This window comes from Myotis lucifugus, unplaced genomic scaffold (assembly GCF_000147115.1).
Source record: "Myotis lucifugus unplaced genomic scaffold, Myoluc2.0 scaffold_161, whole genome shotgun sequence".
NCBI classification, from domain to species: Eukaryota; Metazoa; Chordata; class Mammalia; order Chiroptera; family Vespertilionidae; genus Myotis; species Myotis lucifugus.
In genome coordinates this window covers 2,858,255-2,882,964 of record NW_005871209.1, presented here as the reverse complement: position 1 = coordinate 2,882,964, position 24,710 = coordinate 2,858,255, and the positions used below count along the sequence as shown (strand labels likewise).

General features: G+C 36.8%; 1 protein-coding gene across 3 annotated transcripts; it reads left to right on the top strand.

The window, feature by feature from the left end:
- Positions 1-1,005: 1,005 nt before the first annotated feature.
- On the top strand, positions 1,006-24,163 carry CCNC (cyclin C). Of its 3 annotated transcripts, XM_006095846.3 has the most exons (13): positions 1,006-1,296; positions 6,355-6,461; positions 7,296-7,380; positions 7,534-7,603; positions 11,457-11,508; positions 12,417-12,472; positions 15,707-15,742; positions 16,393-16,484; positions 17,106-17,173; positions 20,147-20,226; positions 21,406-21,524; positions 22,299-22,393; positions 22,937-24,163. In XM_006095846.3, the coding sequence occupies exons 1-12, from the start codon at positions 1,265-1,267 to the stop codon at positions 22,348-22,350; spliced, it is 849 nt and encodes a 282-aa protein (XP_006095908.1). In that variant the 5' UTR covers positions 1,006-1,264; the 3' UTR covers positions 22,351-22,393; positions 22,937-24,163. The 3 variants fall into 3 exon arrangements, with proteins under 3 accessions (XP_006095908.1, XP_006095907.1, XP_023615524.1); XM_006095845.3 differs by lacking the exon at positions 22,299-22,393 and having other exon boundaries at positions 1,009-1,296; XM_023759756.1 differs by lacking the exons at positions 1,006-1,296; positions 7,296-7,380; positions 22,299-22,393.
- Positions 24,164-24,710: the final 547 nt, after the last annotated feature.

Sequence of the window (24,710 nt, the reverse complement as noted above, 5' to 3'; positions counted from 1 at the left end):
CAATCATATACTTTACAAACTGTTCCCCTTGATATTTCCAGTACCTACCTGGCACCACACATATTTATTACAATATTATTGACTCTATTCCCTATGCTATACTTTACATCCCAGTGAGTATTTTGTAACTGCCAATCTGTACTTCTTAATCCCTTCACCTTTTTCATCCAGCCCCCCAACCCCACCTCTGGCCACCATACATCTGTTCTCTGTGTCTATGAGTCTGTCTCTATTTTATTTGCTCCTTTATTTTGTTCACTTATAAGTGAAATCATATGATACATTGATGTAGTACATGTATATTCATATGTAACAGAGTCAAAATTTTAAATAATAGCCTTGCTATTTCTAATATACCTGATTTTTTTTTTTATTTAGGAAAATGCTTCACCACATCCTAATTGGTCTCCACCCACAGTGTGAAAAGTGCTTTCTCGAAAGTACTATTGCTCTAAATCAGTGGTTCTCAACCTTCCTAATGCCGCGACCCTTTAATACAGTTCCTCATGTTGTGGTGACCCCCAATTTCATTGTTACGAATTGAACATATTTAAAGCATAGTGATTAATCACAAAAAACAATATGTAATTATATATGTGTTTTCCGATGGTCTTAGGCGACCCCTGTGAAAGGGTCCTTCGACCCCCAGGTTGAGAACCGCTGCTCTAAATGCTCTGCTTCACTTCAAAAGAACTCCATTAAGAACGCAGCCTTGAGGCCAAAATAATCTCTATTTCTCTTCCCAATTGCAGGAGAAAGAAGTGAAGTCAGCAAACCTTTCATTCGATGCCACCATGTTGCTTTGGGGTCCTGTAATATGGACAATGGAATAACAAAGCCCGAAGAGCATCGCATCCCCACCCAGCGAATGGTTACTGCCCCAGAAAACCAGGCAGCACGGGCTCCAGGCCGGCACTAGCGCCAAGCTCTCGCGAGAGCCTCCCTCCCTCCACGAGCCTTCGTGAGCACCAGTTTCCATCCACTATCTCGGTGCGCCCAGAGGCTGTCTCCTCCCAGCCGGCTTCCTCCCCCGCAGCGGGGCGGGCCGGAACTTTTATCCATAGGAACGGGTTTGCACAGTCGAGTGTTGCCGGCCGGCGTCAAAAGGAATTGGGTGCCATCCTCTTCCTTTTACCTTCGTCGCGGCGGAGCGGAGCTGAGCCGATCAGATCGAGGAGCGCGGTTACCGGGCGTGCTGGGTCTATGGTCGCTCCGCGAGCCGCTCCGCCGCCTGGTGCTTTTTTATCAGGGCAAGCTGTGTTCCATGGCAGGGAACTTTTGGCAGAGCTCCCATTAGTAAGTGAGCTTCCGTCTTCTCGCTGGGGCTGGCTCTTGGGGGGGCGGTGATGACGGGGCCTGCGACTCCCCTTGGCCTAGAATAGCCCCTGTCCCGAACGCCGCGGAATCTCCCGGCAGTCGGTGGCGGCCGGAAGCGGGATGCGTCTTTCTCTGGCAACTCCCCTCTCCCCTCCCTTTGGCTGGGTTGGGGGGGTGGGGGGGGGCCCTAGATCTCTGAGCGGGAAGCGTGGGGGAAGGGGCCTCTGTCTCCGGGTGGAGGTTTAGGATTCTTGGATTAGCTAGGCGCGGGGGGCTGGGCTGGGCTGGGCTGGGCTGGGCTGGCACAGGTAGGGGAGCGTGGCACAGTTCAGAACTGGGCGCTGGCTCTTCAGGACCTGGTGGGTCACCTTTTGCCTGGGATCTCGCCAATGGGTCGGTATCCTACCTCGTCTTTTGTCATCCGCCTCCTGTCTTGAGTGGATTTAATGTTATTCCGAGAAGGAGTCGGGCTTGTTTCTTCTCTTTAACCGCCTCCTGCCAGTATTTTATGTCTACATGGAGCTTTGTTGGTAAGGTATAGGGCAGGTGCTCTCAACATTTATTTCATTAATCATCTGTGCCTGATATTTTAAGAGTGTATTTATCAGTGACGTTGCCGATTTCCTTCACCTTTTTCATGAATAAATTTTTGTTTCTGTCAATGACCATGGAAGAGCTAGAGTAATATTAAAAACATTTCCCCCTACATACATTTGTTTAAGCAGTCAGGAAGGTGGGTGATGGGGCTAATTGAACTTGGACTAGACAAGTGGAAGATGAATACAACCCGATAAAAATGATATCTTAGTGTAAATACTCTCTAATGCCAAGAGAGCATTAGTAGTTGTAATTTAAATTTTGATTCTGTTTAAAGATTGGATTACAGTGTTCTTTTTTTTTTTTTTTTAGCCCTTTGCAGAAAAAAGAAACAATGGGCATGGATACCTATTTTCAGAAAAGCAGATTTTCCTCTTGTTGTAAAGTGATTCTGTGGAGATGAAATGCTATAAAAGCTTTACGTCTGATAGTTTTGTTTTATACTGTTCCACTCACTGAAATATTTGGGCAAAATTAAAATACAGGAAATTTAGGTAGTGGAGAAGAGGTATTCTGAGAAAGTGAAAGGAGGTGAGAGAATTGACAGCTGTTTGTCAGAATTTATAGGGATTTTTCAACTTAAAAAAATAATGTATTTGAGGGTTTTTGAGTTTTTTTCATTGTAGTTGATTTCTAACTTCATGCCATTGTGATCCAAAAAGATGCTTAGTATTATATCAATCTTCTTGAATTTGTATAGACTTGTTTTGTGCCCAAACATGTGGTCTGTCTTTGAGAATGTTTCATGTGCACTTGAGAAGAATGTATATTCTGTTGCTTTGGGGTGAAATGTTCTGTAAATATCGGTTAGATCTATCTGATCTAGTGTGTCATTAAGGCCTCTGTTTCCTTGTTAATTTTTTGTCGGGAAGATCTATCCAATGATGTCAGTGGGGGTGTTAAAGTCCCCCACTATGACTGTATAGCTGTCAATCTCTCCCTGTATGTCCATCAAGAGTTTTTTAATGTACTTGGGTTCTCCTATATTGGGTGCATATATGTTTACAAGGGTTATATTTTCTTGTTGAATCATTCCCTTTCGTATTACGAAGTGGCCTTCTTTATCTCTTGTTTTGTGAAGTCTATTTTGTGATAAGAAACCCTCGCCAGTTTGGCTCAGTGGATAGAGCATTGGCCTCCAGACTGAAGCGTCCTGGGTTCCATTCCCGTCAAGGGCAGGTACCTTGGTTGCAGGGTTGCAGGCTCAATCACCAGGACCCGTGCAGGAGGCAACCAATTGATGAGTCTCTCTCACATCCATGTGTCTCTCTCTGTCTCTCCCTCTCCTTTCCACTCTCTCTAAAAATGGAAAAATATCCTTAGGTGAAAATTAACATAAAATAATAATAATAATAATTGTAATAAAATAGCAGGAAATTTTCTGAAAAATAATATCAAGGAGAGGGTATTTTCCATACTAGATTTTAATTAATTAATGTTATATGTTTTTAAATAGTATGGTATAAGGAGGAAAAAACAAAAATAGGAAATTATAAAGAAAATTCAAATATAATGATAAAATTATACATTAGGAAATATTTTGGTGACATTTGGATAACCATTTGACAAACATTTAGCTGGATCTCTATCTATATCCTATACCAAAATAAATTCTGGATGGATCACAAATTTAAAGGAAAAAAATGGGTACATTTCAATATGTATATAAGTGATTCAGATTACTGTATTACAAATAATTAAATATTGAGAGATCATGCTAAACTTTGGAAATATTTGCAGCATATTTGATAGACAAATGATTTATTATCCATAATAAACAAACTTTAGATCAGAAGAATCTCCTAAACAAAACAGATGACTATCTCATTTAAAAAATGGCCATATTAGAATTATAATGTACAAAAGAAGAATTCTATTTGACTAATAAAAACATAGAAAATGTTTAACTTAAGATGTATACTTAAATAGCCCAGCCAGTGTGGCTTAGTGGTTGAGCTTTAACCCATGCACCAGGAGGTTGCTGTTTCGATTCCCCTCAGGACATGCCTGGTTGCAGGTTTGATCCCCAGTAGGGCTCTGCATGAGGCAGCAAGCAGATCGATGTTTCTTTCCTTTTTTTTTTTTTTTTGAAATCTTCACCCAAGGATATTTTTCCATTGATTTTTAGAGAGCGTGGAAAGGAAGGAGAGATACAGAGAGAGAAACATCCATAGAAGAGAGACACATCATTTGGAAGATTGTCAATAACCCATATGGTTAAATACTTTAAGACATGCCCAGGTACTGTTAATAGGAATGGAAATTGTTGTGACTTATGGAACTTACTAGGTGTACCAGTTAATAATGGCGGATTTTATAATAAAAAAAACCACGATAATTTCAAGAGAAACATCAAAAGTGCTTTTATTCAAAGTAATGTCCATCGCTAGCTACACATTTCCCCCATCTTTCAGGTAATTTGTGGATACTGTCCCAATAGAACTTTTCTTGTTTTGAGGCAAACCATTCAGAGACCCAATTTTCCACTTCTTTGTATGTTTTGAAGTGCTGCTGAGAAAATGCGTGTGCCATCGATAGGAACAAGTGGTAATCTGAGGGAGCAATGTCTGCTGAATACAGCGGGTGGGTTAATACTTTCCAGGCAAGATCTTTTAACGTGTCTTTAACTGGTTCTGAAGTGTGTGATGGTGCGTTATCATGAAGCAAAGTTACTTTGCCGTGTCTTCTGGCAGATTCTGGTCGTTTCATGATCAAAGCATGGTTCAAATTGATTATTTATTGTCGGTAGTGATCAGTACTAATGGTTTCACCTGGTTTTAGAAGCTCATAATACACCACACCTTCCTGATCCCACCAAACGCAGAGCATTGTCTTCTTTCTGAAGCGATTTGGCCTTGCAGTCGATGTTGATGGTTGACCTTGATCAACCAATGATTCTGTGCATTTGGGATTCTCAAAATAAATCCACTTTTCATCGCCAGTCACAATTTGATGCAAAAAAGACTTTCTTTCGTGCTGTTGAAGCAACATTTTACTGATGACTTTTCAGTTTTCCATTTGTCTTTCGTTCAGTTGATGTGGCACCCATTTTCCTTTAAAATCTTTCCCATTGCTTGTAAATGATCGGAAATTGTTTGCTGAGCAATGTTGAATCTTTCTGCAATTTTTTTTTGAGTTTGACACCCATCTTCATCCAATAATGCTTGTAATTGTTGGTCTTCAAACTTTTTCGGTTGACCTGGACATTCTTTGTCTTTCACATCGAAATCATCACTTTTAAAGTGTTTAAACCAGCGTTCACAAGTATCTTGAGATGGAGCATGTTCACCATAAGCTTCCTGAAGTATATAACTTTTTCTTCAAAATAAAGTAATGAATTAAAACTTTCCGCAAATGCTCTTTTTTTGGCATGTAATTCGACATTTTTAAGCATAAAAATATCTATGATGTTAACACCTTCAGCAAATTTGACATATAAAGTTTTGAAGCTTGCTGTCAATACAACAAAATAGCATACATATCAAATTGCATATATATCAACATGTGTAACTCCATCTATCGAAAAAAATCTGCATTATTAACCGGTACACCTAGTAAACTGACAATTTATATCAAAGTTACCAGCAAAACTGGCCCATCAGTTCTACTTCTATGAAATTATTTCAGATGCATTATTAATCAAATATATAAGGCTAAATTTCAAAGATATTCATTAAAGTATTACTTGCAATGGAGTGGGGAAAAATAACCTACATGCCTATCAATAGGGATTAACTAAATAAATAATGATTCAATCCATAATGCTGTTCATCACTTTAAAAGAATGCTGAATAATAAATTCAGTGACATTAAAATACTTCCAATACATACTGAGTGACAAAAGCAGGTTGCAGAATAGTTTTTTTTTTGTGGGGGGTGGGGGGAATCATGTCATTTTCATATCTGGTTAAAAATAGTAGACTTGACTAGGCAGGAGGAAGGAGGCTGTCAGTGAATAAATTCTGAAGCAGCTTTTAACATGTTTGGAATGGTTAGGTAGGAAAATTAAATATTCCAGTTACCCATGAACAACTGATAAAAGATATACTTCATCAAATTCAAGGCACCATCAGTTGGTGCCAAATAACTTCACCATTATTTTATGTATTACTAAGAAAGAATAAAAGTAGGGCCACTTAAAAGGCTGAGGCACCACTGATTGTAAGATGCATCTTTTTGTCAGAATCATAGTATCAGTGAAAATACAGTAAAACTAGTGACAGACTGAGAAGGAAGAGAGAAAATATAAAAAATTTCAGGGCATATTTACTAGCAAAATAATTCTGTGTTGGGAGTTTCAAGAAATGTGGAAAATAATGTCTTTCAGGGTTATGTGTACTTTGTATTTCTCAGAATGTTAATAACTTGTTTGATCTTAGAATATTTTCTATGACTTCGTTGATTTTTCTATAGCATGTTTAACATCTTTGCTTCTTTTAGTTTGCAATGGATTTTGGATGAACAAGATCTGTTGAAGGAACGCCAAAAGGACTTAAAGTTTCTTTCAGAAGAAGAATATTGGAAATTACAAATATTTTTTACAAATGGTAAAAAAAAATTTTTAATTAGTTGAAATGGTACAGTTGGTTACCTCTGAATTAAAATATTTTTGTGCAGTAATTTGTGATGAGCTGTTTTAGTCCCTACTTAATATTTTTATTTATACATGTAACCTTTTTACAACTCATATTCATTTATCTTTTTTTTACGCGATCTAAATAAAGTCGTTTTTGAATCTTAATGTCAGAAACATTCAAGACAGTTTCAAAGTATTCCTTAATCTAAGCCTTTATTGATGCATTATTAAACTCAATTTAAGATTGGCTAGAGGAGATTACTTTGAGGATAAATGATTTTTTGGATTGACATCCTGTATTGGGCATTCCTATCTTATAAGTTTGCTTTGGAGGGAAGGGGATTTAGAGGCAAAAGATTCTTGCTCTGCTATATGGTAGCTTTGTCACATGATCTTTCTAACCTTCAGTTCACTCTTCTGCAAACCTACCTCTTGTTTTGAAGATTCATTATGGATTTGTAAGTAAACTTTATAAGTTGGTAGTTATAGTGAGTTTGATAGGTATTTAATCTTTTTTTTTTATATTCTAAAAATAATATGAGAGGCATTGAAATTCTTAGAAGGTAGAGGAGAAATTCCTATCATTCAACTTCTTTAATACAAGAATAGTGTTTGCTGTGGGGCAATTCAATTTTTTGTTTTTATTTATGCATATCCATATATTTTTGTAAATTCTAGTATTAACACTGTTATCCAAGTAGAGCTTTGTAGGATGTGTAGGTTTTTCCTCTATGTTAAAAATGAATATAGTTATGATTTAACCACATGGATACCAGAAAATACATTTAAAACTTTTTCTTTTTAGTTATCCAAGCATTAGGTGAACATCTTAAATTAAGACAACAAGTTATTGCCACTGCTACAGTCTATTTCAAGAGATTCTATGCCAGGTAGGACTGTTTTATTTTGGGAATGTAATGCTTATTTGAGACTCTTACATAAGTTTGATGAACCTTAATATAGATGAATCATGTGTTTGCCATAGTTATCTTAATTTTTTCTAGTGTTTTTTCTACATGTAACTTTGTTTTACTGTTTTTTAGGTATTCTCTGAAAAGTATAGATCCTGTATTAATGGCTCCTACATGTGTGTTTTTGGCATCCAAAGTAGAGGTATGAAATAATTTTCTATTTTTCATCAAGTATAGTCAATGTGTGTTGCCCCAGTTTTCACATTACCTATGTAAAAATAATAATAGATGGTGATTTATGCAAAATACTGAAATTTGTACCAAAATTAAAGAAATATACACATATCTGTATTTTATATATTCATTTAATAAACAATTATATAGCACTTACTGTGTATCAAGTGCTATTTTAAGTCCTTTTACAACTATAACTGACTTAATTTTCATAACAAAGAGATATATCCTATATAATAAAAGGGTAATATGCAAATTGACCCTAACAGCAGAATGACTGGGAATGACTGGTCTCTATGACACACATTGACCACCAGGGGCAGATGCTCAACACAGGAGCTGCCTCTTGGTGGTCAGTGCGCTTCCACGTGGGGAGTGCTGCTCAGCCAGAAGCTGGCTCATGGCTGGCCAGCACAGCAGCAGTGGCGGGGGCTTCTCCCGCCTCCGCGGCAGCGCTAAGGATGTTCGAGCGGGCCTAAGCTGTTATTGGATATTGCTCAAGGGCCTATGTTATTAGTCGGACATTGGCTGCCAGAGGGATGTCTGACTGCCAGTTTAGGCTTAACCCCCCACGGAGCAGTCCTATGCTATTAGTTGGACATCCCCCAAGGGCTTCCGGGCTGCCAGTGGGATGTCTGACTGCCAGCTTAGGCCCAGTCCCCCTGGGGAGCAGGCCTAAGCCAGCAGGTGGACATCCCCCAAGTGGTCCCAGCCTGCAAAGAGGGCACAGACCAGGCTGAAGGACGCCCCCCCCCCTCCGTGCATGAATTTTCATGCACTGGGCCTCTAGTCTATAATAATAAAAGGGTAATATGCTAATTAGACTGGACGTCTTCCGGATGTCATTCCAGACATCCTTCCTGATGAAGCTGGGGCAAGGGGAAGTCAGCCTGGGTCCTGGGTGCCTGCGGCAGCCGGAGGAGGGAAGCCCAGGTCCTGGGTACCAGAGGGAAGCCGGTGCCAGCCGCCAGGAGAAGGAAGGCCTACTCTACATTGGGCCTCTAGTAGATATATAAATGAGGAAATTGAACTGCAGAGAGGTTAAGAAATTTGCCTAAGATCATGGAGCTGGTAAGCAGCAAAGCTAATATTTGAACTCTGGGAGTCTAGCTCATAAATCCCATGCACTTAACTGCTTTGCTGTACTGCCTCTAAGACATTTATTGTTTGGCACTAAGTAGTATTCCATAAGTGCCACAAGTTCTTACTAAAACTGGACAGTATCCTTCATTTGCTTTTTATGTCCTACTGTATTCCCTTCCTGCCTCCTAATGATTGGCTTCTCACCAACCCATAGGGAAAGCTAGGGGAAGGCAGGGATTGGGGGTGGCTCTAGCTACATAGATTCTAATGAGGAATCATTTTGGCAGTGAGAGTAGAGAAATTAGGTGAGGGAGAGAGAAGAGAGATGAAAATTTGCACGTGAAACCAAATCTTTGGCCACCTTATTTACCTTTTCAGTATTTTTAAGAGAGCTCAGGTAAAATGCAGACAATAGTAGCAGATATTGACTGGTTTACATAATCTATGCAGTCTTTAGCATTATGAAACTTTTGTGTTATGTTTCTGTTTTTAGCTCACAGCTTTAGAATAGTAATTGTATTCTTGAATATTGAATGTAATTTTGACCAAGTAAGTTTACATTCTTTTTGATACTCATTTTGAATTTTATTTTAGCCATTATTTAGGATTGTTGATGATATCTTTCCTGCATATTACCTAAAATAATGAGAGTTGACTCTATTAGAAATTATATTAAGACAAGCTTTCTAGAGGTTTAAGGTTTTCTAATTGTAAGTGATAGTTTAAGGAGGCAGAACCAGCTTTGTTGTTAAGTTTTTCAATGGAAGACAAAATGTTTATAAAAGGCCTGTATTGTGGGGTGATTTTTCCAAATATTATCATGTAATTTTATGTATTTGAAGCACAATCAGTGTGGGAACCTAGACAAAATTTTATAAACTTCTCTTAATTTGTCTTGTTTCTTTATATTTTTTTGTTATATGATTTTCCAAGTAGAATCCTATTTTACAATTTATTGAGTGAAAGTTTTCGCCTTAAGAATTTTGCATAGCCCAGCTAGTGTGGTTCAGTGGTTGAGCCTCAACTTATGAACCAGAAGGTTAAGGTTCAATTCCTGGTCAGGGCATATGCCCTGGTTTTGGGCTCAGTGTCAGTAGGGGGCATGCAGAAGGCAACCGATTGATTCTCTCTCATCATTGATGTTGTTATCTCTCCCTCTCCCTTCCTTTCTAAAATCAAATATGTGTGTGTGTGTATAATTATTTTTATTCAAAAAATAATAAAAAATTATTCCTAAAAAAATGTATCTTCATATTTGGTTATAGCTTTATTTTTTTTCATCTTTATGACCAAATCTTTCTTTGTTTTGTCCAGCTGTGTGAAAATTAAATGGAAATGGTACTTAAGAAGATGTCTCAGGTGTTTACTTTTTAATCTTAGTTATTATAGTTTGAGGTTTAAATGTGAATATAGATATATATACATACATACATGCCCCGCTGCCCTCCCTTGTCCAAGGATAAGGATGTAAGTTGAAGGTATTTGAATAGACTAGATTTAGTTTAGTTTCTTTGTTGGCTAAGGAACCAATTCTTAATTTTTGTTTTAAAATGAAATGAAGCCCTAACCAGTTTGGCTCAGTGGATAGAGCAGACTAAAGGGTCCCAGGTTCGATTCCAGTCAAGGGCATGTACCTTGGTTGCGGGTACATCCCCAGTAGGGGGTGTGCAGGAGGCAGCCAATCGATGTTTCTCTCTCATCGATGTTTCTAACTCTCTATCCCTCTCCCTTCCTCTCTGTAAAAAACTCAATAAAATATACATTTATTAAAAAAAATAAAAAATAAAATGAAATGAAGGCTTTAGTAATCTTTTTTTAAAAAACATATTTTAGTCATCTTATTAGGTTGATTACATTAAATGAGGCAATGTATGTAAGGTGGATCACCTCGTAAATTTTAGTCATTTTTAGAATGGTGGTATATTAAGCTCAAAGAAGAAATGGGAACTGAAATTGGAAGTCTTATACTATATCATTCTTCTCTTGCTGTTTCAAAAAGAATAATTGTGTGGTCTTTTGAGTCCTTTTGGTGATATTAAAGTTTATTTTCTTCAGAAATTCAACTGCTTTATTATTAAATGGCATGAAATATTTGTTAGTCCAGGTCCAATTGAATAAGAAGAACACTTAATATTCTTGCAATTAAGGGCAGAATCTAAAAAATCTCCTTGGAAGCTAATTTGAGTGCAGAAAACTATCATGTCCCTGGTTTCTAATCTGGTATCTTTCAGTGATGTTAAATTAAAATTATTTAAACACTTAAATTGAAGCAATTTTAAGGAAAGGTAATACATTTAGAGATTTAAGTACATCATACCTCAAGTAGGTAGAAGATGAATAGACAATATAAATATGAGGGGAGCCCTGGCCGATTTAGTTCAGTGGTTAGAGTGTTGACCCTCGGACTAAAGGGTTGCAGGTTCAATTCCAGTGAAGGTCACATACCTCAGTTGTAGGCTCCATCCCCGGTCCCAGTTGGGATGCCTGCCAGTGGCAACCAATTGATGTGTCTCTCTCACATGAATGCTTCTCACATGTTTTTCTCTCTGTCTCCTCCCTCCCTTCCACTCTCTGAAAATCAATGGAAAAAATATCTTTAGGTGAGGATTAAAAATAAATAGATAAAATATAAACAAGGAGGAAACATAGGAAATATTCTGTTTTGAATAGATCTCAAATACCCTTGAGTTCATTGGCTTTCTGTGTACCTGATCTTGACCACTTTTTTTTTTCTCTAGGAATTTGGAGTTGTCTCAAATACAAGACTGACTGCTGCTGCTACTTCTGTATGTAAGTGCAAAAAGTATATCCTGCTTTAAGAATGTAATTCTTAGGAGAGCTCTGTAGGGCATGGATGTTTTTCAGTTTATAAGACCTGTGACAGATTATTTGGGTTTATTAAATCTCCTGAGGTCACTGACATTCATGGCTATTATACTTGACGAAAAATAAAATTAAGCCCTGCTGGAGTGGTTCAGTTGGTTGAGCATTGTCCCATGCACCGAAAGGTTGCTGGTTCGATTCCCAGTCAGGGGCGAGATCAGGCCGGCGCAGGGGAGCAAGCAGTTAGGGGGTGATCAGGCCAGCAGGGGAGAGCAATTGGGGGTGATCAGGCTGGCAGGGGAGGGCAGTTGGGGGCAATCATGACACTTGCTCCCTGGCGCTTGCCTGATCTTGCCCCTAACTGCTTGCTCCCCTGTGCCAACCTGATCTCGCACCTAACTGCTTACTCCCCTACCAGCCTGATCGCCCCTAACCACCTCTGCCTCGGCGCCCACCACCGTGGCATTGTCTGGAAGGAAGTCGGATGTCCGGTTGACCCGGTCTAATTAGCATATTACTCTTTTATTAGTATAGATATTTTTGTGAACAGATTCCTTCTAAGCTAAACGACCACATGGAAATTTTGGCTTAAGAATATTGGATAAAAAAGTTATTCCTTAAAAAAAAAAGTATCTTTTCATATTTGGTTATAGCATTATTTAATTGAGGCTCTGTAATTGTAATATGGATGGGGGCCTGGGACTTCCTGCCACTCATTCTGCTCACCTAAAAGCAAGAAAATCTGGGTTTCTAAGTGTCTCCAAGCTCCCTACTAAAAATGATTAAGCGCTACCTTTAATACTATACAAAGTGTTAAAGAACTTTGGGGTTAATTCACTTTCTCATTTACTGTTTTTTTTTTTTGTTTTCTCCAGTAAAAACTAGATTTTCATATGCCTTTCCAAAGGAATTTCCTTATAGGATGAACCATGTAAGTATATTGTATCAAGTAAAACTATTTGTCAAAGTTGCATATAAACTAGCTCCATTTTACATTAGAATAAACTGAATAGTCTCCTAGAAATGGCAGTTCCAAATATTACAATATAGACTTTAATTCTAAATGAAAGCTAAATTGTTTCTATTATTTTAAAAAATACTTCATAGCAATGGTTATAAACCTTGGGTGTCCATTAAATCACTTTGGGAACCTAACAATACTGATGTCAGGACCTCTCCAGACCAACTAAATGAAGATTTTCAGTCTTGAGGTCTGGGGACTGGTATTCCTAAAAGCTCCCAGGTGATGCCAATGTGCAGTTGGAGCTACTATGGAATAGTATGAAAATCATATTTGAAATTTTACATTGTGTTAGAAGATAAATCTCTATTGACATTCATATAGGCATGTTGTTTTCCACCTTGCAAGGGATTTCTTCATTCCGTTTAACTTGTATTTATTTTGTTTCTTTTTTTAAAAATTAAATCTTTATTGTTCAGATTATTACAGTTGTTCCTTTTTTTCCCCCCATAGCTCCCCTCCACCCGGTTCCCACCCCACCCTCTGCCCTTACCCCCCACTGTCCTCATCCATAGGTGTACAATTTTTGTCCAGTCTCTTCCCGCACCCCCCATACCCCGTTCCCCCTGAGAATTGTCAGTCCACTCCCTTTTTATGCCCTGATTCTATTATATTCACCAGTTTATTCTGTTCATCAGATTTTCTATTCACTTGATTTTTAGATTTGCTTGTTAATAGATATGTATTTGTTGTTCATAATTTGTATCTTTACCTTTTTCTTCTTCTTCCTCTTCTTAAAGGATACCTTTCAGCATTTCATATAATACTGGTTTGGTGGTGATGAACTCCTTTAGCTTTTCCTTATCTGTGAAGCTCTTTATCTGACCTTCATTTCTACATGACAGCTTTGCTGGGTAGAGTAATCTTGGTTGTAGGTTCTTGCTATTCATCACTTTGAATATTTCTTGCCACTCCCTTCTGGCCTGCATAGTTTCTGTTGAGAAATCAGCTGACAGTCGTATGGGTACTCCCTTGTAGGTAACTAACTTTTTCTCTTGCTGCTTTTAAGATTCTCTCTTTGTCTTTTGCTCTTGGCATTTTAATTATGATGTGTCTTGGTGTGGTCCTCTTTGGATTCCTTTTGTTTGGGGTTCTCTGCGCTTCCTGGACTTGTAAGTCTATTTCTTTCACCAGGTAGGGGAAGTTTTCTGTCATTATTTCTTCAAATAGGTTTTCAATATCTTGCACTCTCTCTTCTTCTGGCACCCCCATAATTCTGATGTTGGTACGCTTGAAGTTGTCCCAGAGGCTCCTTACACTATCTTCATATTTTTGGATTCTTTTTGCTTTTCCGGTTGGGTGTTTTTTGCTTCTTTGTATTTCAAATCTTTGACTTGATTCTTGGGATCCTCTAGTCTGCTGTTGGATCTCTGCATATTATTCTTTATTTCAGTCAGTGTATGCTTAATTTTTAGTTGGTCCTTTTTCATATTCTCAAGGGTCTCACTAGATTTCTTTAGGATCTCACTAAATTTACCAGCAGTTTCTAGAAAATTCTTGAAAAACGTTATAATCTTGGTTTTGAACTCTATATCCAGTCGTTTGCTTGCCTCCATTTCTGTCATTTGTGAGCTGTTTCTTTGTCTCCACATTTTGACTGCTTCCCTGTGTTGATAGAGTGGCTTTGTGTGCTAGGTGTCCTATAGGGCCCAGTGGCTCAGCTTCCCCAGTTACCTGAGGTGAACACTCTTGGTGCACTCCTTTGTGGGCTTTGTGCACAGTCTTGTTGTAGTTAATTAAGCCTTGATTCTTGTTGGTATCACTGGAAGGAATTGACCTCCAGGCCAATTGGCTGTGAGAATCAGCTGTGTCTATGGTGGGAGAACTTCTGTGCTGGAGACACCCTTCTGGGGCAATACTTGCTTCAGTGGGGCTTTGGTGCTCACTGAGTCTGCCCCCTGAGTGTGTCCCTTATGGATCTGAGGAGTTGTAATCTGGATGGTCCCACTGTGACCACTGGGTACACTGGCTCTTGGATCTCTTAGGAGGTGTTAATTTAGCCTCTGCCTGAGGCTACCCAGCAGGAGTTACAGAGAGATCTGCAGATTCCTCTTCTTTGTTTGGGGTTTGGAGGTGCCCAGATGAGGCCCACCTGTGAAGCAGTGCAAGCTGCTGTGGGACCTTGGGCCTTCTTTTGGATGTTTGGGTCTCTCTGACCCAACTGCAGTTTGTTAGGTAATTTTAGATTGCAAAGGGCCAGGCCATTCATATGCAAAAGCCTCTGCCGCAGCTTGGGTGGGGCAGGGTCTCAGGGAATCAACAGGGCGGAGCAAACAGCTATGGCTGAACCTCAGCCCTGCCCTAAGCGGCCCCGGGTCTCTGTCCCTCGGTAATGGTAATCGCTGTAAGCACCTCTGAGAGAAAGCCGCCCTCAAGTTCCACCCGATGCCAGACAATCCAGTTTCTCCCAGTATGAGTCTGGGTCCCCAGAGACTCGCCCGGAACTGGAGTTCAGAGCAGTTGGGAGCTTGTGTCTCCCTCCTGATTGAAAACGACAACCATGTCCTCAGTTGCCAGCCCTTTCCACGTGCACCTCCGTACCTCTGCACTTTACTTCTGCACCTTTTCTTAGTCTCAGTGTGCTTTTCTCTTTCCTTCTAGTTGTAGAATTTCCACTCAGCCAGCCTTCCTGGGGTTCTGGATGATGTCCGTTTTGTCTTTTAGTTGTAGTTTTAAAGTGGTTGTGCGAGGCAGCAATTTCAGGTGTTTACCTATGCCGCCATCTTGGTTTTCTTTTGTTTCATTTTTTTTTCTTTTTTTTTTTATTATTGTTTCATTTTTTAGTATTCTTTCCTTTTATTGATTTATAATATAATAAGAATAACATTTAAGATAATTGCATTTTGTATATTGTAAAATCTAAAGTTTATACTGGATATTTTAAATAAAAATAAGTAATAAGAATGTTCATGAGGTTGGGTTTCTTTAGGGATTAAAATGCTTTATAATCATAATTGTATGCATTATGTAGTAATCGTTTTATTGCATAAGTTAATTCTAATATGAGTTACTATGTTTATGTTCTTGATTTAAAAATTTTTAGTAAAAATCTGTGATAAATTACTATGCCTAGAAATCGGTACTAGACTAAGTAGATTCATCTAATTTTATTTCATGTTGACATTTATAATCTTTTTTAAACAGATATTAGAATGTGAATTCTATCTTTTAGAACTAATGGTAAGTATATTTCTTCCTTGTGATTAATAGAATAAAACTTATTTAGTGAAGTTAGAAATTATTTAAGGAAATATTTGTAGGGAGGTGCATTTTAAAACCATCTAAGTGATGTGATACATGATGGTGAAATCATAGTACCTAGTAGCATCATCACCTGTATCCTCTTAAATAATTTGTATAGCCTACTTAGGATGGGAATATTTTTCTGTTCTATAGTAACTATAATAAAAGAATTACAAGCAAAACGGTCAGGACATTAAACCACTGTCAATTATTTGCACAATTTGTGTAAGTTTGTGGTGTTATTTAAAGATAGATATGTCTTTGGCAGAATTCTACTCCTCCAGGTGGGAATTACAGATTTATAGGCTAATAAGAGGTTTCAGTGTGTTGCAGATGTGACACTTTGAGTCTCTAAGGGAGTGGATGCTGACTGACTGCCAACCGATTTGCCAAGGTATATTCCAGAGAGAGCACTGCCTTCTCTATTATAGTAGTTTAGGGCTGCCATACTGGTTTCTTAAGATAATAAGAGGGAAGCAAGCATGAGTTAGAGAAATACATAATTATAAATCAGTAGGGTAATGATAAGTTTTTTGTGTTGTAATAAATCTGTTTTTATACATACACATTTTTTAAACTGTTTCTAGGATTGTTGCTTGATAGTCTATCATCCTTATAGACCTTTGCTCCAGTATGTGCAGGACATGGGCCAAGAAGACATGTTGCTTCCCCTTGCATGGTAATTAGAACAGAAGTTATTCATAGTGTAACTTGTTATTAGCTAAGAAGATTGACGACTAAATATTAAGTTTAGTATTTTTAAAGTAATTAAAGTAGTGCCCCAAGATATTTTATGTTGAAAAAATATATACTTATTGAATTTTAATAACTATATTGGTACAAATGATATAAATCTTTAAATTATATATTTGATGAATATTTTCATTAAAATTTGATTATTATGAAAAACACTGTTGACATAAAAAGTCAATTTATCTTTAAAATTATCAGAATACTTTCTGGTGGTATTCGGTGTACATATTCGTTGTATGATTTCTGGTTTCCTTTATGATATTCTAATTTTTGAAAAATTAGAAGAAAATCTTTAAAATTTATTGTGAGGTTTTAAATTTTAAAATATATTTAGCTATCATTTTATTCATTAAAATATGCTTATTTATTGAATCATTCATGTATCCATCTTTTTCCCATGATATTTTCACCTTTATGTCTGTGCTTCGGTAATATAAAAGAGAAATAATGTGTACAAAGATGGCAAATACAGCCCTCTCTGGAGGGAAATGTGTAATCATATGAGGTAGTTCTGCTTTCAGTAATAATACGGTTTACATTTCTATAGGAGGATAGTGAATGATACCTACAGAACGGATCTTTGCCTACTGTATCCTCCTTTCATGATAGCTTTAGGTATGTAAGTGTGATTTACCTTTATTAGTTTAATTGTTATAAACCTATTTAGGTCATCCTAAAAGAAATTTCACCTTGTAGTACTTTTTTTTATATTTCATGAAGTAATAGACTAATCCTTGCATGTGAGTTTTCAATAATATGAACTAAACTGTCACAAATTGTCCCCCTTCACCCTCCTTTTTTTTTTGTTTGTTTTTTTGTTTGTTTGTTTTTTAAATCATTTAAAATAATTTTAACCAGTGTTTAGGGGGAAAAGTTCAGAATAAAGTCCTCAAAGGTTGAGTAAAGGAGCCTCTGTGGTCCTTAACGCCTTTTTGGAGGGATAAGTTAGCTACCATTCTATTATCTGTGGAAGGCAGTACTGGGTTAGAACACAGTCTTTGGAGTCAGATGACCCTAGGTTTAAACTTTGCTTCCTTTATAGTTGTGGAAAAATTATCTAACTTTTCGTAGTTTGTTTTCTAAATTGTAAAATGTGGGGATACTAACAGCTCCATACAGACTTGTTGTAAGAATTAAATGAGATACCTTATAGAACACCAAATATTGTCTGCCTTATATTAGGCACTTATTACTTTTTGTTCCAGTTCTTTTCTCTGTTGATAGCCATGATTCTATCCACTTGATCACTTCCCCCATTCTTTAACAGTCCAGACTTACTGTTTTCTCTTTTTTCAATTATTCCTTTAGTGTTAATGTTTCTTATCCTTCTCATATCAGGGGTGGCATATAAGTTATACTTATATATTTTGAAGTTTAATTTCACAAAATTTATTTAAAATAACAATTAATGACAAAAATAACCTGTTAATTATAAGCAAATTTTGCTTTAAAGCGTTTTAGAATTAACGGGGTATTAATTTTGACAAATGACATAGGGACCTGAAATTTTGTCCGTTAAATCCAAAGTTCGTTAAATCGAGGGCTCACTGTATTGGTAATTAGTACCTTTCTTTAGTAATTTCATACCCATAATCTTTTTTTTGTTCAGGTTACCACAGTAGTCTATTTCCTGACCAATTGGCCTCCAGCATCCCTGTTCTTAGGGAGCCAGTCAATCTTCTCCACACTTGAACTTGGCTACTAGTTCTCAACCAGAGATAATTTTGTTCTTCAGGAGATGTTTGGCAATGGTTTTGGTTGTCACAGCTGTGCTGAGATGCCACTGGCATTGGTGGGTAGAAGCCAGGGATATTGTCAGTCTCAAAGAATTGTCCAGCCCACAATGTCAATGGTGCCAAGGTAGAGAAACTCTGATGTAGAATTTTGCCTCAATGAAAACTTTTTTTTTTTTCCAATGAAAACTTTTAAGTGCTTCTCCCAATTTTTGGATAAAATATACAACTTCTTTTGACCATTTATATGCATGCCATTTTCTGCTCCCACTCTCACCTATTTTTAAGACTTGGCTCAGATTTCACCTTTAGCCATACTGTCCCCCGACTAACCCTCCCTATATCATCTCATGCTGGATTGAATGTACTCTGCATATACCCTTATGATGTTTTAACAAGCTAGGGTGGAATCCAAGTAACCAAGCTGCTCAGTAGGAATTATATTGGGCAAAATTATGATGTAGCTTGTTATCTTTGAAATTTTTACTATCTTTGTTAGTTGTATATCTATTCTATATATATAAAAGCCTAAGCAACTGAACGACCTGTTGACTGGTCGCTATGACACACACTGACCACCAGGGGGCAGACACTCAATGCAGGAGCTGCCCCCTGGTGGTCAGTGCACTCCCACAGCCAACCTCCCATGGCCCCTCCCCCTGGCCGGCTAACCTCCTGTGGCCGCAATCGCCGGCCAGGCCAAGGGACCCCACCACCCATGCACGAATTCATGCACCAGGCCTCTAGTAATGTATATAAGTATATACAATGCATTATATATTTTTTCTAAGATCTATTTTATTACAACACTCAATTCTGTACTAATGTGCCCAGTTTTCACCTAATTTGATATACTAATAACTTTAAAAAGTAGTTCTGGTTGGGTGGTTCAGTTGGTTGGAGCATCCTTTCATGCAAGGTTCAATTTCTGGCCAGGGCACATACCTAGATTGCTGGTTCAACAGTCAGGGTGCACACAGGAGGCAGTTGATTGATGTTTCTCTCACACATCTCTCCCTCCATTCCTTCATCTTTCTGAAACCAATAAACATATCCTCATGTGACATAAAAAAAAAGGCAGAGACAACAAACTACTTTTAGTTGAAATATCAAAAGATGGTCCATATTGTTGAAATTTATCAGTATATTGCTTGGCTGAGATTTTTGTTTTGTTTTATTTATTTATTTACTTACCTCCTCACCGAGGATATGTTTATTGATTTTAGAGAGAGAGGAAGGGAGGGGAGAGAGAGAGAAACATCAATGTGAGAGAGAAACATCAATTGGACTGGGGATTGAACCCACACCTAGGTATGAACCCTGACCAGGAATCAAATCTTCCACCTTTGGTGTATGGCAGGCACGTCAAACTCACGGCTGGTGGGCCACATGCCTCATTAACCCTAACCTGCCACGGGATGACACTCCAACCAACTGAGCCACCTGGCCAGGCATTTTCTTTCTTTCTTTTTTTTTTTTTTTTAATCACACTGACTTCTGATTATATTGTATACTACTTTGTATCATTGTTCAGAGATAGTTTCTCTGCTTTAATTTCCTCATTGAATTTTTCTCTAACATGCCCTGACTCTCAAGGCAACTGCACCATGTCTAGCACACTGAGGAGCTGGAAATGTCAAGAACCTTAATATGGTCTAATAATTTTTTCTGTCTGTATGAGGTTAAATTGATGGCATGGTCAATGGTAACTATTATATGAATCTATGCAATTTTCTAAAAGAATATTGGAAAATATACATGAAAAATGTAAGAGAAAATTTTACCTTTAGTTCTGAGTCCACACATTGTATGTTTCTAGTTAAACGTGGGCCTTTGTCTCTTATTTTCTTTCCAGCTTGCCTACATGTAGCCTGTGTTGTACAGCAGAAAGATGCCAGACAGTGGTTTGCTGAGCTTTCTGTGGATATGGAGAAGGTATTCTTTAAAATTCCCTTAGTGCAGTGGTTCTCAACCTTCCTAATGCCGCGACCCTTTAATACAGTTCCTCATGTTGTGGTGACCCCCAACCATAAAATTATTTTCGTTGCTACTTCATAACTGTAATTTTGCTACTGTTATGAATCGTAATGTATATATCTGATATGCAGGATGTATTTTCATAGTTACAAATTGAACATAATTAAAGCATAGTGATTAATCACAAAAACAATATGTAATTATATATGTGTTTTCCGATGGTCTTAGGCGACCCCTGTGAAAGGGTCGTTCGACCCCCAAAGGGGTCGCAACCCACAGGTTGAGAACTGCTGCCGTAGTGGAATATAAACTTGAACATTTTAAAGTTAAGGTCATATTTACTAAAATCTTAAGGCTCAGATCAGGCTAAAAAGTTTTTGGTAAAAAATAAAAAAGAAGAAACATGTTTAGCAAGAAGACTAAGGTTCTCTTTCTCTTTTCAATTTAGGTTTAAGCAGAATGGTAAACTTTTAGTTTGATTAGTTGAAGAGCAGCCTCTAATTTTCAGGATTATTTTAAAAGCTACCTAGTGACCACTAAATGGTACTATAAACTTCTAGGACACAGGCTATCTTCTGGCAAAGCGGTTTTTGCCCTTTTTTCCATCTTTCCTGCTGAAATGTTAATAGCATTCAAATTAATCCAAGGTTAGGTCTACTCAGGTGAGAAAGAGAGAGCTAATTTGGAAACTGGATATATAGCTTTATAGCTGCCAATTTTTTAGCACCTTAACTTGTTTACTATAGTTAATAGAATCAAAACAATATCTTTTTGCACTACTTTCCATTAAATTGTTTGAAACTACTGTATAGTGGTAAACTTCATGATTTAGACCTCTATTCCTAGTACCTCACTGTTTTCTTTTGGTTTAGATATCAGCAGATGGAAGGAAACTAACTGCAGAGAGATGGATAAGGATGGACAGGGGCATACATGTTAACAGATGAGAGGCTAGAAGGAAAAGCCTAAATAGCAGATACAAATACTACTTTCACATTTATCAGGATTGTCTAGCCTGAATACTTAAGGACAGACACTGTCTTTTCACTGTTTCTGAGGCATGCTGGATGTGTATTCTTTATATACTAGATGTTGCTTTACATTGTCACTGAGAACTTTTTAAATATTTTCTTCTAGATTTTGGAAATAATCAGGGTTATTTTAAAACTGTATGAACAGTGGAAGAATTTTGATGAGAGAAAAGAGATGGCAACTATTCTTAGCAAGATGCCAAAACCAAAACCTCCTCCAAACAGGTACTTTGTAAACTTTAATTATAGATTCCATTTAATTATATATTTCATACATATTATCACATTGTTTCATAGATTACATTGTTTTTTTTTCCTTAAAATTTCTCCCAAAACTTCACCATACTAATTTTTTTTAAGTTTCTGACTTGATAGATTAAGAATGTCTCGTTTTAAAATATTAATTGGATCATCTGTTAGTAACTTCCTAATGCAATGGCAGGTCTATTACAGGTATCCCTCAACATATGGCTAGATACTATACATAAATTTAAAAAGGACAGAATTAGGCCAGTTTATCAGAAATTCAGAGATAAAGAATTCTGTAGTACTCCAATGTCAGTGTGACTCTGTGTCATCTTTTTTATTTTTCCCCGATACTGGCTGTTATCCTGTTTTATGAATTAGATTATTGATCTGATATTGTAAAGAAAAAATTTTAGCTTTTGAGTGCCCCAAATGACACCCAATAAACATAACCTTATTAAATATGAATCACCTGTGCTAAGGGGGCTTTTGTTGTTTTAATAGGATCTGTTCATTTAGTTTAGTGGTTCTTCGCTTTCACTGTACATTAGATCATTGGGGTAGGAATCAAGGTCAGAAGGGATTAAACAAATAGTGCCCATCCTAATTAACTTATATTTAAGTTATCAAACATTGAGATAGATTTGTAGGTCTGATAAGTTAATGTCACTGTTGGGAAAAAATAAATACTTATACAAGGAGCTGTTTTAAGGCAGTCATTCAAACAGCTACCTTTGGATGCATTTTTTGCAGAAATTCCCTGAGTGATTCTCCACTAGTGGCAGGGCCTGAAGCTGCAAGATGATGATGGACAAGATAAGGCAATAATCCTATTGCCACAGATACTGGTATTTTCAGTTTTAGTTATTTTTATTTTGAATATTCAGAATTTTCCTGGAAATTACCATATTTTTATTTATAAAGGTTTGCTGTGTTTACATATGATTTTAGTATGCCTTTGGATAGTAATTTTTTGGGTGGAGAATACTTCTTGATTTTTCATAGTTGTTTAGTAGAAATAAGATTTTATATGTAAGATTTAATTTTATAGGAAATTTGTTCAGAAGCTCTAATCTATATGTTGAGTGATACCTGTAATGACAATGAAATCCCATACCCTAATTTAAATTTTTTGAGTGTATATGGACACTAACTTCCAGAATGCTTGTTATGTATGAGGGCACTAAGTTATATAAGAATAAAAATTTAAAACCAAATGTTAGTCTTCTGGATTTAATTTTTCCACATCTGTGTCTTACAGTTGGGAATGTCTTTGTTTTGTAAGTTTGTACTACAGAATAACTAATGTTAAAATTATTAGTAGACTTATCAGGGTGTTGAAAATGAATCTTTTAATTGGTATAAAATCTCTTTCTTCCCCACTTGAACAGTGAAGGAGAGCAGGGTCCAAATGGAAGTCAGAATTCTAGCTACAGCCAATCTTAAAACATTCCGAAGAATTCCGTAGTGGACCAGTTGGAAATAAACCATTGGACAGATTTCAGTAATGTCTTCAATGGAACACAAATGAACATGAATAGCTTGTTTCTGTCAAGCATATTGGGAAGTGATTTTATTTTTGCAAAATAAGGTTTTCCTTACCTAATTTGATTCTAGTACATAATTGATTAAAGGCTCTTGATTTTTTTAAAGTTTGGAAAGGTTCTAAGGGGACCTGCAGACAGACATTTCAAAATTAATAGCTTTTACTTAGTATAATTTTTCTTAATTTGGATAATAATTGTAGTTTTTTATTAAGCCAGGACACATGAAGCATAATTTGTTTAAAATTCTCTTTGGTCATTGAAGGACCAAAAAAGGACATAAAAAGTGAACTATATGAGGGGTTTTCCCCCTCCTTAACTTAAACTTTAAAACTGTATTTAAGGAATCAAATCTTACAAAATCCTGGAAGATTTTGGTAATGATATTGATAATTTCAGGGAAATTAATCAAATACCTATTGATTTTAAAGTGTATTTTATTCAGTAGTTTTAGTATCTTGCCATGGAAGATACTAGCCCAGCCTCGCAGAAAAGTGCAATATGTATAGCATACTTTGACATTTTAAAAGTTTTATTAATTCTGTAACCATTTTGAAATGCTGGGCAAACTTTTTTTAAAAACCTACATGAAGTTATTTGCATTTGACTCAGTTTAATCAGGCATTTAGAAAGCTAATTGGATAAAACATAAAATGGTTGAAATTTTATAACATTTTAATGTTAATTTTTACTCTACTGTGAAAAGTTTTTTATATGACATACACACTCTAGTTTATTTTTATGTCTTAGCCTGGATTTACAAATTTATTACAGGTATCCTGAGCCAGGAACACAATCAGGTTTCAGGCCAGTTTGATACTGGCTATTCTTAATTCTCACATGGGCGTAGGATTTAAGACTAAATGTTATGTCAGTGGGACTGTGCTGTCTGTGGAACTTAATAAATTAATCATTTTCTTCAGACTTGAAGGAGAGAGATAAAATTTGGAGTCATAGGATATTGATGTACAATTTAAGGATTAAAAATTTTTATGAATCAATTGTGAACAATGAAATTACATGTTGATTTCGTAGTATAAAACTGCAAAAATAAAAGTACGTTCTCCAGCTATATTGACCAGTGTCTTGAATATTTATCTTTTTTAATCTGCCTTATGTTGTTTTCTGAGAAGAGTCCTTCTTCTTTAGACAAGTATTAAAGCCTCCTATAGTTAATCAAGTGGGTAATTTCAAAAGGTTTAAAATTAAGGCTAAATATTAATCACTTGTGCTAAGGGGGCTTTTGTTGTTGTGAAGAGTAGCAGAGAATCTGGAAAGGGAGATTATGTATAAAGTCAGTATCAGCGACAAATAAAGGTCTCATGGGCAGGATAAGATAGATAAAAGAAAAAAAGCTTTCCTCAGGTCTGAAGGAACTAAGATTGGGCTTGTGTTGGAAGAGTGGAGTGATTATATGTCATAATCATTGATTTACCCAGATGGGTCCAAAGAGGCACAGATGGAAGAAAGCACAAATATTTTACCACTAGCACGCTAACAAGTGTAAGGCATTGCTAAGGAATATACTCATGCTAGTGGTTAAGTTTAAATATATATACATATATATTTTTTTAATGATACAGAAAATGTATATTTTCAAGTGTCTACTTCAATGATTCTT

Excerpts from the sequence above, each read along its gene's own strand:
- CCNC (XM_006095845.3), top strand. The coding sequence starts at position 1,265 with ATGGCAGGGAACTTTTGGCAGAGCTCCCATTA. Across the intron at positions 6,462-7,295 it reads ACAAATATTTTTTACAAATG|TTATCCAAGCATTAGGTGAA; the intron begins GTAAAAAAAAAT and ends TTTTCTTTTTAG. Across the intron at positions 17,174-20,146 it reads TCCTTTCATGATAGCTTTAG|CTTGCCTACATGTAGCCTGT; the intron begins GTATGTAAGTGT and ends TTTTCTTTCCAG.